The sequence below is a fragment of the Neoarius graeffei genome, chromosome 6 (assembly GCF_027579695.1).
Source record: "Neoarius graeffei isolate fNeoGra1 chromosome 6, fNeoGra1.pri, whole genome shotgun sequence".
Lineage (NCBI taxonomy): Eukaryota > Metazoa > Chordata > Actinopteri > Siluriformes > Ariidae > Neoarius > Neoarius graeffei.
The window spans coordinates 100,809,956-100,825,838 of record NC_083574.1 but is presented as its reverse complement, the minus strand read 5'-3'; the positions used below and the strand labels follow the sequence as shown (position 1 = coordinate 100,825,838).

The 15,883-nt window shown below is 41.4% G+C and overlaps 1 protein-coding gene across 1 annotated transcript in view; it reads left to right on the top strand.

The window, feature by feature from the left end:
• LOC132888464 (NACHT, LRR and PYD domains-containing protein 3-like) overlaps nucleotides 1-15,883 on the top strand; it is a 116,386-nt gene that overhangs the window by 38,852 nt on the left and 61,651 nt on the right. The window contains exons 6-8 of the mRNA XM_060924510.1: nucleotides 3,777-3,834; nucleotides 4,290-4,494; nucleotides 4,762-6,523. Of these exons, the coding sequence (XP_060780493.1) occupies nucleotides 3,777-3,834; nucleotides 4,290-4,494; nucleotides 4,762-6,523 (2,025 nt within the window). The remainder of the gene's footprint in view (nucleotides 1-3,776; nucleotides 3,835-4,289; nucleotides 4,495-4,761; nucleotides 6,524-15,883) is intronic.

Genomic DNA, 15,883 nt, shown 5'->3' with positions numbered 1-15,883 from the left:
TGTTGTTCCTGGGATTTGCTGGAGCCACTCTCCCAGTTTGGGGGTTACTGCCCCAAGTGCCTCCACTACCACGGGGACCACGCAACCCTTGACCTTCCACATCCGTTCCAGCTGCTCTTTCAACCCTTGATACTTCTCAAGTTTCTCATGTTCCTTCTTCCTGATGTTGGCGTCAGCTGGGATCGCCACATCTATCACCACCACCCTCTTCTGCTCTTTGTCCACCACCACTATGTCTGGTTGGTTAGCCAGGATCTGTTTGTCAGTCTGGAAGCTGAAGTCCCACAGAACCTTGGCCCTGTTGTTCTCAGCCACCTTCTGTGGTATGGCCCATTGGGACTTGGGTACTTCTATTCCATACTGGTTGCAGATGTTCCTGTATACTATCCCAGCCACTTGGTTGTGCCTATCCATGTACGCTGATCCAGCTAGCATCTTACACCCTGCTACTATGTGCTGGACTGTTTCAGGGGCTTCTTTGCACAGTCTGCATCTTGAGTCTGATCTACTCTGGTAGATCCTGGCCTCTATGGCTCTTGTGCTTATGGCCTGTTCTTGTGCTGCCATGATTAGTGCCATATCATTCATACATTATATATATATATATGTGTGTGTGTGTATGTGTGTGTGTGTGTGTGTGTGTGTGTATATATATACAGATCATATCACTTAATTGCATATCGGTTAATCGCATAAATCGCTTATTTGCGTAAGTAGAAAACCACAAACCATTCCCCATTATTCATAAACAAATTTGATCGGTTAATTGCATATCGGTTAATCGCATATATCGCTTATATGCATAAAAATTCATGGCAAAAACCTTCCAACTGATCAGTTTATCACATAACAATACAGGGTATTTTCCCATCAATCATCTTCTGCACATGCGCAGAGCACACGAGATTCCATGGAATCTCCGGTTATGACGTCAGTGTAACGTCATCACCTACTTTCGTGAATACTGAGTGGACGACCTAATTTCCGACAAATCAGCGCATTGTTTACCCGGAAGCAGGTGCGTGAAGCAAGATGGGAAAATCACTTTAGTTTTAAGTAGTAACGATGTCGAAACAACGTAGTAGGACTGACTTGGATATTTCCAAACAATATGAAGTTATCAGTGAGTTGGACAAGGGTATTTCACAAAGCATAGTGGCTGAAAAATTCGGGATATCTCAGTCACAAGTCTCATGGATAAAAGCAAAACGAAATGATGTTATTGCGAAATTCAAATCGAACGACAATACATCACGAAAACGGAATAGAATTTTGACACGTGATAATTTGGATGCGGCGCTTATGTGATGGTAGACTCAAGCCAGAGCCATGAATGTGCCTGTGTCTGGACCTCTTCTGCTCAGTAAAGCGCAGAGTCTTGCAAAAGAACTCCAGCTGGAAGGAGAAATTGTTAGGTCATGGGTCCAGAGATGGTGTAGACGGCATAAAATTCAGTTCAAAAAGGCACATGGTGAGAAACAAAGCCATGACCAAGAGGCAGCTGACCACTGGGTGAAGACCGTGTGGCCTGAAATCTTTCAACATTATAGTGCTGAGGACATTTATAACTGTGATGAAACTGGGGTCTTTTTTCGAGCACTCCCCAGTAGTGGAATGGTTTATGAACATGAAAAACCTGCTGGAAATAAAATCAGTAAAGAGCGAATTACTGCATTGGTTTGCTGCAATTACACTGGGTCAGATAAAAGGAAACTGTTTGTTATTGGAAAGTCCTCGTCTCCTCGATGTTTCCGTGGTGTTCGGAAGCTTCCCGTAAAATATGCAGCAAACAAGAATTCCTGGATGACGTCTGTTTTATTTAAGGAATGGCTCCAGGAATTCAATAGAGACATGGGGAGCAAAAATAGAAAAGTATGTCTCCTGATGGATAATTGTACAGCTCACAATGTTGATGTACACTTGAACAATGTAGAAATTGTCCTCTTACCCCCAAACACAACATCGAGCATTCAACCTTTGGATCAGGGGATAATTAGAACAATGAAACATTATTATAGATCGGAGTTGCTACAGAGGACGGTGGCAGCAATTGACTCGGGTGCACTGGATAATGCCCTCAAAGTATCGAAATCAGTGACATTACTGGATGCAGTACACATGCTGGATAATGCATGGAAAAAGTGAAACCAGAGACCATAGCAAACTGTTTCATGTCCGGCCTGACGGAGGATGTAGAAGATGACTTTGTAGGATTTTCTCCTGATGAAATTCCTCAGATGCTAAACAGGGAACAATATGAGGACTACATTGACATTGATGAGGAAGTAGAAACTGAAGGAGCATCGAGTGATGCGGATCTCTGTGATGGTCTCCGACAAAAGGAGCAAGTGCAGGAGGATGAGGATGATGATGAGGAGGAGGAGGACAAGTCTCCACCACAACAACCTCCTTCTAATGTTGAAGTTGTTCAAGCCCTGGATATCATTAGAAGGAGGTGATATCACCATGGACTCTCAACTGAGGCTTTTCAAGAAACTGAAAAGATAATCAATAAGGACATGATAAACAATGTTAAACAGAAGACAATTAATGATTATTTTAAGTAAATTTATAATGTTAAACATTGTAACAATAATCATGTTTGTAGTTGATTATTTTAAGTAAATTTCTAATGTTACACAAACATTTATTGTATACCATGCAGAAATGTATCAAGCAAAACACATTACACGACAATGCAAATCACACAACTGGGCTTAAACTATCCTCGAAGTAGCCTGATCTCTTAATTGCATAGATCACTTAATTGCATAAAATGATCTTGCACCAAGCTTATGCAATTAAGCAATCATGTCTGTATGTGTATATATATGTGTGTGTGTGTGTCTGTGTTCTAATATAAAACTGGACTAGTATTCCAGTACTTACTTCTCTGAAGGTGTGTGGTCATATGACCATTGAGCTCTCATTAGCATATCGAGGGCTGATACCTTCGTGATACTCGGTTCGATAGGACTCTCTCCAGCACCTTCCTCTTCTAATTCTAGTCAGATACCTGCAGCCAAAATCTGAAACTAACGTTACTGCAGGCATGTTCAGCATGGCTCTGGTTAAATCGTTACCTTCTCTCTGTGAACCAAAGATCGTTTTGATCTTTTCATTGTTTATCTTCAATGCTTGAGAGACGAAATCGCCCACGTTTTCAAAAGATTTTTGTTTACCACTTGTTATGCTTACATAGAGTTGAGTCGATGGCTCGGAAGCCATGCTGTCAGCATCAGCCATGATCAGCACGAGGTTTATACTGTCGTAAAGTGGTCGTAAATCACCCTGTAGATTTTACAACATTCAAATCTAACATTCAAGTGAATACGCAATGTCGTAAATAGTTTCGTTTTCTGACTTGGCTGAAGTGGATATACAGTATACAACACACGTTTCGTTTATATTTACGCTTTTTCCTTTTTATTTGCGACAAATAGGATCTAGTACTGGGGATACAATGCTGTTACAAGAAAAATATGTGACCCCAAAATTTTGTCACTTCTTTTTGTAATTTTCGGTGGTTCAAATAAAAATACACACAAACTTTTTATTTTTTCAGTGGTAGTATTTAACTGCCGTCGGTGGATCCGTGATCTGAAAAACCTAAAATGAGTCGCCTTATGTTGCCATTGGAGCCAGTTCTCCCATGATAAGAGACTCGCGTGTGGAGTTCCAGAGGTTTATATATCACAGCTGTGTGGACCAGATCTACAGGATGTGTTCTGATATTAAAATTAAAAAAGTAATTTACAATGTTTGTTTATCTACAGAACCCCAAAACAGGAACCAGAAAACAGCTGCAGAAATTGGATGGAGTCCGTATTCCAGGTGTGTTTGTATGTGTTTTGTTGTGTAATTAATATACACAATTTTAATTTGAAACGATGACAGTAATTTACAGTTAACAGTTTAGTTACAGCAGCATTATGGGTAATCAGACAAAACTGCATTTCAATCTGTTTTAAAATCAGCTTCTGACTTACAAAGTACTGATAATGGAGACTCCTTATCTACATGTGAAATAAACATCTGTTTACTGAAAACGTCACCATATTAACGATTGCTCACATTTTTAATCGATTGAGTTGGAGTGTTTGCTGTACAGGTCCCTGTGAAACAGCTGTACATCAGCTATAGAAATGTATTAGAATGAGAAAATAAATCCAATTAACCCCTTCTGACCAATCAGAATCCAGAATTCAACAGCAATGTGGTGTAAAATCAGGTTATGTCCCATTTTTATTGATTTATTTTAATTTAATTTAATTTTTTTAAATCACAAGCTGGAGCACAAAGTCATCACATTGGTGAAGAATGAACTGAACAATTTAAAGAAGCTACTGAGTGCTGATTACCCAGAATGCTCTGAGAGGGAGGAGAAAGCGGAGGAGGAGGATCTGGACCGTATTAGAGAGAGTGTGCTGAAGATCACACTGCGTATCCTGAAGAACCTGAAGCAGAAAGATCTCGCTCACCAACTGCAGATCAGTAAGAGCTTTAGATTATTATTCTCTCAGTTTAAAGGAAACACACTGGGCCACTGGTCGATATGATCATACTGCTGTTTATCCTAATGACTACAGTTATTTCAACAAATAAACGACTCCAAGATAATCCGAGTGTTTTGGTTCTTTTCCAGAATATTTATGTATTTATTAGGAATGTATGTCAGTTTTTTTTATCGATATTGACTTTCACGCTGTGTATAGTGTTTATACATGAAAATAATGGCCATCACATTGTTCTGTTTGTTAGAGCGGGCCTCTGTATATCAGCGAAAACTCAAATCCAGACTTGGAGATAAATTTAAAAGGATAAATGAAGGAATCTCCCAGCATGGGACATCAGTACTTCTGAATCAGATCTACACAGAGCTCTACATCACAGAGGGCTGGAGTGAAGACATCAGTGATGAACATGAGGTGAGACAGATTGAGACAGTGTCCAGGAGATCAGTAACAGAGGAAAAACCAATCAAATGTCATGATCTCTTTAAAGACACGTCCATCAGAAGTGTGCTGACTAAAGGAGTTGCTGGAATTGGAAAAACTGTCTCTGTGCAGAAGTTCATTCTGGACTGGACTGAAGGGAAAGTGAATCAGGATGTCACCTTCATGTTTCCACTTCCCTTTAGAGAGCTGAATCTGATGAAGCAGCAAAACCTCAGTCTGATGAATCTTCTTCATCAGTTTTTCCCTGATATTAAGGACCTAGAAGTAATAGACAGTGATACCTACAAAATCCTGTTGATCTTTGATGGTCTGGATGAGTGTCGACTTCCTCTAGATTTCCAGAACAATGAGAGATTGTGTGATGTGACAGAGTCGGCCTCAGTGGATGTGCTGCTGACAAACCTCATCAAGGGGAACCTGCTTCCCTCTGCTCTCCTCTGGATAACCACTCGACCAGCAGCAGCCAATCAGATCCCTTCTGAGAGTGTAGACCAGGCAACAGAGGTACGAGGGTTCAGTGAGTCTCAGAAAGAGGAGTACTTCAGGAAGAAGATTAGTGATCAGAGCCTGGCCAATAAAATCATCACACACATGAAGTCTTCAAGAAGCCTCGACATCATGTGCCACATCCCAGTCTTCTGCTGGATCTCAGCCACTGTTCTCGAAAGGATGTTGGGTGAAGCAGAGAGTGGAGAGATCCCCAAGACTCTGACTCAAATGTTCACACACTTCCTGATCTTTCAGATCAAACACAAGGGACAAAAGTACCATGGAACATATGACCCTGATTCTCAGCAGACCAGAGAGAGTATCCTGGCACTGGGAAAACTGGCTTTCCAACAGCTGGAGAAAGGAAACCTGATCTTCTATGAGGAAGACCTGAAAGAGTGTGGCATTGGTGTTCGAGAAGTGGCAGTGTACTCAGGGGTGTGTACTCAGATCTTCAGAAAAGAATCAGGACTCTACCTGGGGAAGATGTTCAGCTTTGTGCATCTGAGCATTCAGGAGTTTTTGGCTGCGTTGTATGCATTTCTCTGCTTTCTTGACAAAAACCCTACAAAAGAACAAACTACTGCTCTGTCTGGTCTTTTCAACACATCAGAAATGCCTGACTTCCTCAAAGGTGCAGTGGACCAGGCCTTACAGAGTGACACCGGACACTTGGATCTTTTCCTCCGCTTCCTTCTGGGCCTCTCAGTGGAGTCCAATCAGAAGCTCATTCGAGATCTGCTGCCACACACAGGAAGCAGCTCTGACTGCCAGAAGGACATAGTTGAGTACATCAAGTTCAAGTTTGAACAAAATCCATCTCCAGAGAGATTAATAAACCTTTTCTACTGTCTGAATGAGTTAAATGATGATTCACTCGTGAAAGAGATCCAAAGTTACATGAGCTCAGGACGTCTCTCTGAAGCTGAACTCTCACCTGCTCAGTGGTCTGCTCTGGTCTTTGTGTTGCTGACATCAGATGAGGATCTGGAAGTGTTTCAGCTACAGAAGTTCATAAAGTCAGATGAATGCTTTAAGAGGCTGCTACCAGTCGTCCAGCAAGCCACAACAGTTCTGTAAGTAAAACCCTGTGACACTTTACAGGGTTTGGGAGACTGATGGGATGGAGACGGGCCGATTACTTTTGCTTTATTCAATGTAGATTGCCTTTTAGATTTTCAAGTGTAGGTCATGAAAATAATTTTCCCGACACCCAATTATTTTTGTTTAGTGACCGAAAGCTACTGAATTCGAATCACAGACTTCCAATTTTATTAGTTTTTTTTAAAATAGAACAATTAATGTATTTATCTCCATGTGGCCCTAAATTCTCCGCTATTTTTTCCTGCTTCACCATGACCCAGTACAAGATACTACGTCATGCATCACGTGGTGGGCTTTCCCCGTTCACGCAAGGCATTGTGGGATACAAATTTGAAACAGGAGAGAAAAACAGAGGACGTGAGTGTGCGAATGAAACGTGAAAGAGCGACTACAGTAACGGAAAGTGAGAAGAAAAGACGTTATGTTATATACGAAGGAAAGGAAACGCAGGACCAAACCAGGGCTTTGAACCGATTCAAGGAACGAAAACGAAAACCGGGAACTTTTTCTATTTCACATGGAACAGAAACGAAACCAGAAACTTTATTATTTTTTATGTTCCGGAACAGAAACGCTTTTTAAAATTAATGGTAACCGGCTAATACCGGTTTTTATTTTGTTCCTCAAAGTTTCCGTAGCCTACAAATAAAAAAGTCATTCTTCTCCTGCGCAAGTTTCTGTGACCCGCTGGGGTTCACTTCCTGTGTGATGTTCGCTGACTGAATGGAGAGAGCAGGAGGGTGGACTACTATCACGTCTCCATATCTTAAATAAGAGGTAAATATTGCAGTCTATCGTTATTCAAAAATGTCAATTTCAAACACGATATCAATATATTTGTCCACGTTAATGAGAGGCTCGCGAACATTAAATGACGTTAACCTCTGTTAGCCTATCAATGCATAGGGCCTGACTAGCCTTTGGTAACACACTAAACGAATTATCTTTCATTTTTGGCACTTTTTCTGTTTGTGTAGATGGGAAGACATACTGAGAATCCAAATCGCCAACATTTGAAATAATAATTGTTTTGAATTATTTCTTGTCTTATTTAATGAAGGTTGTAATAGAATTAGCCTACATTTGGCTTAAGCTGGATGAGACAGAGACATAATTTTATAGCCATTTGTTAAACAGCTGACAGGGAACGTAATTAACCGTTCCGGGAACGAAATTTTTTTGTTCTAACCGGTTCGGGAACATCTATTTATTGGTGGAACCCAAAACCAGAAACGTTACAATTCCGTTTCTGTTCGGAACGGACCAATAGGAAAAAAATTCTGGTTCAAAGCCCTGGACCAAACTAATAAATATGGGCGCTCAGCGAGCACCTCGGTGTGATCAGCTGTTCGTTTAGCGACAGAATGATGGAACTGTCAGTGCACGCTCAAAGGTAAACCTGTAGATGGCAGTAATGCAACACTGTGGATGCCAGCTGCTGTAAAACCCAAAAGAAGAAGGTAAACCTGCGCATGCGCACACGGACTTCCTCTGTCTGCTTGACTGCGCGAAGCGAGCGATTTCATGCACATTATTTGCTTTAATCCCCTTAAATTAAATAACTTCCCAGCCACAGAATGGCCTGATATTTTGTGAGATATTACAGAAATAAACATATATCACAATCACCACATTTCAGACGGAACTAAATTTCACCGAGTTTATGAAATTGAAAGGCCGTCTCGCTTTAACTTTCAACTTGCACTTTTCAGCAGCTTTATTGCTTCACAGTCTCACTCTGACACACACACACTCATCACTGTTAATCAGTCCCAGGTGTCCCTTTGCCGCTCACCTCCCGCACCTTCACTCTCCATTCCCAAACTGATGCTTGACCACGCCTTCGCTTCCACAAACTCAGGTTTTGGGTAGCCTGGGCCCGCCCATCCTAAGCGTGACGCAACACGAGGGCCTGTTGCGAGCTCGTAGAGCTTTGCAGTCGCGTTAGCCAGACTAGGTTTTGGGAGGGAGAGGAGCTGTTCTGATTGCATTTCACAGCAATACACCAAACTGCTTGTGATAATTTATTCATCCTAAAGGATGTATTCGGGATGCATTGTTATTGATACTGGTATTGTATATTAGAGTGACGGCTACAATTATTGACAGTCCATAATTATCGACACCTTTTCAGATTTACCAATAAAAAACAATTTTACAAAGGTGAGTTTCAGTTCCAACAGTTATTATTGATTAATTAATCCACCGGAAGACACCCCCCACCCCCCTCCCTTTGATCTTGTTGTCTGATGACAGCTCGTTACCTGAGATGGAATTTTTTTCAGCACGATCTGCATTTTGAGGAAAACCCGGATGTTATCATCGCAGGTAAGCATGGTGGAAAGATCATGGAGATGTTTTTACTGATCAAATTCACCGATATTTCATGATCTCCTTGTCAAAACCTCCTCTGTTTCTTACTCTTTCATTTGACAGTCTCCATCTTGTATCTAAACGTGCATTTGAGAAGTCACATGAGGTGTGAATAATAGTGATCACTTTCACCGGTGTCCACCATTACAGACACCCTGTGGGATTAAGGGACGTTTACAACTGTTATGGATCGATCTTTGTGTAACATTGTTGAAGTAGATGAAGTACTTTAAAAAATAAAAGTGCTGTGATTTATAATAATTTCTTTCTGATTCATAACAATGGAATGTTTATGGAGTATTTGGAATCCAATTGCAATAATAATAATAATAATAATAATAATAATATTCTTATTTCAATTTATATCACGCCTTTCTCAAAACCCAAGGTTGCTTTACAATTATAGGGAAAAAAAAAAGTCCACCAAATCAAGGTCAGAATGTCATTCCAATGGCGTAGCAGCCACAGTCCCACCAAAAGGCGCATGAAAACAAGTCCCACATCTCCAGCACAGCCACCGCGATGCCACCAGGCAAAATCACTCGGAACACCATGCCATGGATCCACAAAGCGAGCACAGACTCACTGCCATGCCGAGCACTGGTATGTCCCAAACCGCCTGCACAGCCACCGCGACGCTACAGAGCAACATCGCTCCGAACATCACGCCAAGCACTAAATCAACAATAATAATTATTAATAATAATATTTTGGTTCAAGGAATGAGATGCGACCTTTGACCTGGACGTTCATGTGGTTACAGTGTCAATTGCCTGTTGACATTTATTGTTAAACGACAAAACTAGAAATTAATACAAACAACAACGAATGATTAACAAAATGTGATCTACGAAAATCCTTAGAAAGTGGAACAAAAAGATTTTCTGATGCAGGTTAAACATTATCAGTTCATTTGTTTACAAACATTCGAATTACTTCCTCATTTACGTAAACACTGACATCCATATATTTATATAAAAGATATTTTGTCTGAAATATAAGTCTCATCTCATCTCATTATCTGTAGCCGCTTTATCCTGTTCTACAGGGTCGCAGACAAGCTGGATCCTATCCCAGCTGACTACGGGCGAAAGGCGGGGTACACCCTGGACAAGTCGCCAGGTCATCACAGGGCTGACACATAGACACAGACAACCATTCACACTCACATTCACACCTACGCTCAATTTAGAGTCACCAGTTAACCTAACCTGCATGTCTTTGGACTGTGGGGGAAACCGGAGCACCCGGAGGAAACCCACGCGGACACGGGGAGAACATGCAAACTCTGCACAGAAAGGCCCTCGCCGGCCACGGGGCTCAAACCCGGACCTTCTTGCTGTGAGGCGACAGCGCTAACCACTACACCACCGTGCCGCCCAAAATATAAGTCTATGTAAACAAAATTTAAATAAAAACTGTTTTGTTGACTTAATACCACATACTGATTATTTTCTATAAATAATCTTCTGGATGTTGATAATTGTCAAGTCAAGTTTATTTGTATTGCGCTTTTAACAATAAGCATTGTCGCAAACCAGCTTTACAGAATTTGAATGACTTAAAACATGAGCTAATTTTATCCCTAATCTATCCCCAATGATGAAGCCTGTGGCGACGATGGCAAGGAAAAACTCCCTCAGACGACATGAGGAAGAAACCTCGAGAGGAACCAGACTCAAAAGGGAACCCACCCTCATTTGGGCAACAACAGACAGCATGACTATAACATTAACAGCTTTAACATGAAGTCAGTTTCGCTGATGTTATAAACACTTCATTAATGGAAACTTTTTTTTGTGATCAAATTTTTATTGAGAAGATACATCAAATTTACAAAAATACAAAGTTGAGTGGGCAAGAAAAGTGTGAGGTCATTAATTTGTTTCAGAAGTAAGCATCCAAATTCAAAGTCAAATATAGCACAACTTGAAGATGTAAATAAAACAATGACCCCTACCCACCCAGCACAAAACTAGCACAAACAAATAACATGTAATAAAGAGAAAAATAAAGAAAGAAAAGAAAAAAAAGAAAAAGCAGCCCCATGCATGCCTGCCTGAATGTAAGGGGATGCATCCAAACAAAAAAAGAATGAGTTAGACACACAGACAAGGATAAAGACACAGATAAAGATACAAACAAAGACACAGACAAGCACACATGCACACACACCATTTCAAGGGAAAGAAAAATGTCAAACAGCGACACAAGGAGTAATGACAAGAGGGACTAAAGGGTTACCCCAATAAGCCTTTTAAGGATTCCGCTGCTGTCTGCCAAGTGCATAGAGTTTTTTCTGTGGCACCATGAATATGGGCAGTTGACAATTCCATATAAACAACATCTAAAAAGGTAAAGATCCATTGTCTAACATTAAGTGCCTGCAACGGTTTCCATCTTGTAACAACTAGCTTTTTGGCGGCTGTGAGGCCAGCTAGGAGGATGCGCTTGTTAAGTCTAGAAGTGTTTAGTTCCGATAAGTCGCTTAACATCAGGACAGGCACTGTCGCTGGCACTGGTTCACCCACTAGATCTGACAGTGTCGAAGCAACCTCATTCCAGAACTGTGCCACTGGTGGGCAATTCCGTATCATATGTAAAAATGTCCCAGGACACTTTAGATTACAAAAGGAGCACAAGGGGGAGTCTATGAGTTTCATGTAGAAAAGTTTACGAGGAGTTAAATAAGTTCTATGTATGAAATTGAAATGTATCTGTTGATGGTTTGGATTACGTGACGCCTCCTTTATACTATCTCAAACATCCTCCCAGTCAAACTCTGGATCCAGAGCAGGATAATCTTGTCTCCATAATCTATTTAAAGGCAAATCAGGCTATGAGGATTCTAGAATAAACTTATAAAACGGGACTTCCGGTGTAGCGACTAATGGAGTAGGACGCATTTCTCTGAGCTCCTGCAACAACCATTAAAAAAAAAAAAACTATTTTAGATACACCTTTTGTATCTTTTTTCGGTGTGTGTTTTCCCCACCATCATAATCTGAATTTAACGCCGTCTTTTTGCCGACCAAAATGCCTCTAAAAGCTAAAGTACCTATACAACCACTGCGTCCTACTTTGCACGTTGCATCCCCGCCTCGTAGTGACCCCCCTTCTGGCCTGGTCGAAGCCGCAGGCGACACTGCTTCCCACGACTTTAAGGCCGAGCTGCTCTCATTACTCCGCATTGAGATGGCGGCTATTTTCAAAACTGAGCTTCAGGCTGCCTTGACCGAGAACTTGTCAAACATCAAGACTGAGCTACAGGCAGTGAAGTCAGAGTTATCTAGCAGCATTACAAACATCCAGTCTGATGTGTGCACTCTGAAGACCACCGTAGGTGAAATGGAGACATCGCTGTCCTCCTGCGCCGATGACATTACTACCTTACAGGCTAAAGTGGAGCATCTGTCAACTGAACTGACAAGATTGGACAATAAATGCGAGGATTTGGAGGCGAGATCGCCTCCAATAATAATAATAATATACGGTTAGTGGGCATTCCCGAAGATTTTTCCACCTCTTCTACTGCTATAGCTGTTTCCTCTCTGCTCAAGGAGGCTTTTAAGCTCAAGAAGGAGCCTCTCATGGACCGCGCTCATCGTACTCTCCAGCCGAAGCCCGGAGAGCGCCCTCGTCCCATAATCGCTCGTCTACACTACCATACAGACTGTGTGGACATACTGCACCAAGCCAGGGCTCAGCAACGGATCAAGATTGGAGACATGAGTTTTTCTGTCTTCCCCGACCACACTCCGAGGACGGCCCGTGCCCGAGCCTCCTTTAATGATGTCCGACGCCAGCTCTGCGAAATACCGGGGATTCGCTTTGGTTTGCTCTACCCGGCGCGCCTCCGGGTCACTCAGAACGGTGCAGAGAAGGAGTTTAAATCACCAGAAGAGGCCAGCGCATTCATCAGGTCACTCAATATGTGAGAGAACCGAGAAATGATACACAACTTTGAGGAAGCAGTGACAGTTAATATTGACAGTTATCACTTTTTTATTTCATTTGTTTCCTCTTTTCTTTTCACTTTACTATTCTCATACTATACGCACATTATGTGGTTTTCAGTTTTCACTTCAACTCGGACTTGATTGGTTGTACTGTTCTGTCAAATGTTGCTAGGCCTGCACAGGGGCGCAGATAGGATTTTTGAACTGGGGGGGACTGAGCTGTCAGCAAATGATTCCATTTTGTGTGTAATATATATGTGTGTGTGTGTGTGTGTGTGTGTGTATATATATATATATATATATATATATATATATATATATATATATATATATATACACACACACTACCGTTCAAAAGTTTGGGGGCACTTTGAAATGTCCTTATTTTTGACAGAAAAGCACTGTTCTTTTCAATGAAGATCACTTTAAACTAATCAGAAATCCACTCTATACATTGCTAATGTGGTAAATGACTATTCTAGCTGCAAATGTCTGGTTTTTGGTGCAATATCTCCATAGGTGTATAGAGGCCCATTTCCAGCAACTCTCACTCCAGTGTTCTAATGGTACAATGTGTTTGCTCATTGCCTCAGAAGGCTAATGGATGATTAGAAAACCCTTGTACAATCATGTTAGCACAGCTGAAAACAGTTGAGCTCTTTAGAGAAGCTATAAAACTGACCTTCCTTTGAGCAGATTGAGTTTCTGGAGCATCACATTTGTGGGGTCGATTAAATACTCAAAATGGCCAGAAAAATGTCTTGACTATATTTACTATTCATTTTACAACTTATGGTGGTAAATAAAAGTGTGACTTTTCATGGAAAACACAAAATTGTCTGGGTGACCCCAAACTTTTGAACGGTAGTGTGTATACATGTTATTTCACCTCCCTCACTGCCATCACCAGGAACTGCTGCAGGCCAGGGCAATGATAACATTTTAACTTAGCCTATGGAAATCCAAAGTTTACACATTATCATCACGCACAGCAACTGCAAAACTAGTTTTAAAACCGCTAAGTTCCAGCTGTTAACCATAGCGAGAGGCTGGGCTACGTGTGTGTGTGTGTGTGTGTGTGTAAAGTGTAAACCAGTGCATCCTGACTTTCTAACTATGCCTGTGTGTTGCGTGAGCGGCAGTCAGTCAACAACTCTTCGCAAAGTTTCCTTATGAAACAATATGCTCGCTGAAATTATGGCAGGGAACGCCAGATTAAACATTAAAACTGCCTTCTGAGCACTGTATCTACAGGCTGCCACCGAAAGAAGGAGGCTACCAGAAAGGCATCTCTACTCCGTACGATTTTACTTTCACTACGACATTACTTTGAACAGACTATCAAAAAATTGCAAGGTGATATGATAAAGTAAGGCACAGTTTACTTACAGTCGTTTTTTTTTTTTTTAAAAACGATGCAATCGTTTTCTGCCTTTTGGCACCCTTCATCATGCCGTGTTGGGGTCCTGAACTAGGAGGAGCTGTCCCCGATATGCCTGTCAAACTTGTGGGTAACCATAGCAACCAAGCTCGAGCTCGCAACCTGTGCAGTCTGCGCAGTTGCAACTATGTCTGTATTTCGAGGACCACAATGAAATAAGTATTTTTACTTTGTGTTATCCTCCGCAATATTTATATTTATATGTTCACATGTTATGTATATGTTTCTATTGCGAAATAAATCAATCAAAAAAAATGTACTGCTGTGCACCTCAATAAACCGAATGGTAATTAGTCTTTTGATTTTTCCGTGAGGTTTGCCTTATGCAAAGAAAGACAGCATAGACATTTTTTCCTCCCTATAAGTGGGGGGGACCGAACGAGGTGAATTTAAATCTGGGTGGGACGAATCCCCCCCGTTCCCCCCTCTATCTGCGCCCGTGGGCCTGCAGGAGCTCAACCCGAAGCTCGATAGTCATGCTTAAAGCTGTAAGTTTTTGTTTTGGGGATCTGACTCCTTGTGGAGTTATCACTGGGTTCTCCATCATTTGGGGATGGGGTCATTGTAAGTGCAATGGGGGGGGGGTTCAATCTGCAAGTGTGGGTTTTTTTTTTTGTGGGTTTTTTCCCCCCCTCTGTTCCTTCCTTCCCTGGGGGTCCGCATTCAGTCTATTTCTATCTCTAGGAAATTAACATATGTCGACCAATGCCAGTACTTCTGATATTCCACATATTGGGTCCTCTGTGAGATTCTTGAGCTGGAATATTAATGGCATGGGGAGTCCAATTTAGAGATCAAGGATATTTGCTCATTTGAAATGTCTTAAAGCTGACCTAGTGTTTCTGCAGGAAACCCACATGCACATCAAAGATCAGGTCAGACTCAAATGTTCCTGGATTTCTGAGGTGTTTCACTCAAATTTCAACTCTAAAGCCAGGGGGGTTGCTATTTTAATTGGTAAGTCGATTCAGTTTTCAGCTTCTAAGGTGATATCAGACAAAAACGGCAGATACTTAATTGTTACAGGCACGCTATTCCATATTCCCATTTTATTAGTTAACATATATGCCCCCAATTTTGACGATCCACACTTTATGAATAAACTTTTTGAACGTCTTCCCTCATTGAACAGCAGCCTTCTTACAGTATAATTGGAGGGGACATGAATTGTGTAATTGATCCCAACCTAGACCGCTCTAATCCACGAACTCTGACCCCTTCTTTAATGTCGAGGTCACTTTCAGATTTTGTGTCCAAGAACGGTTGCACTGATCCTTGGAGATTTTATAACCCTTGTACCACGGAATATTCCTTCTTTTCTCAGATGCATCAGTCTTTCTCTTGGATTGATTATTATTTTATTGATGCTAAACTAATTCCCAAAGTACTGTCTGTTAATTATCACCCTATTGTTATTTCTGACCACGCTCCTCTTTCTTTAGATATTCTTTCTTTCTTTAGATATTCTCTTCACAACCCCGGTACTCAACACCTTGGAGGTTCAATTGAGGTATTTCACCTGACGTCACAGGGTCACGTGATGCCTCGGTGTCCGCCAT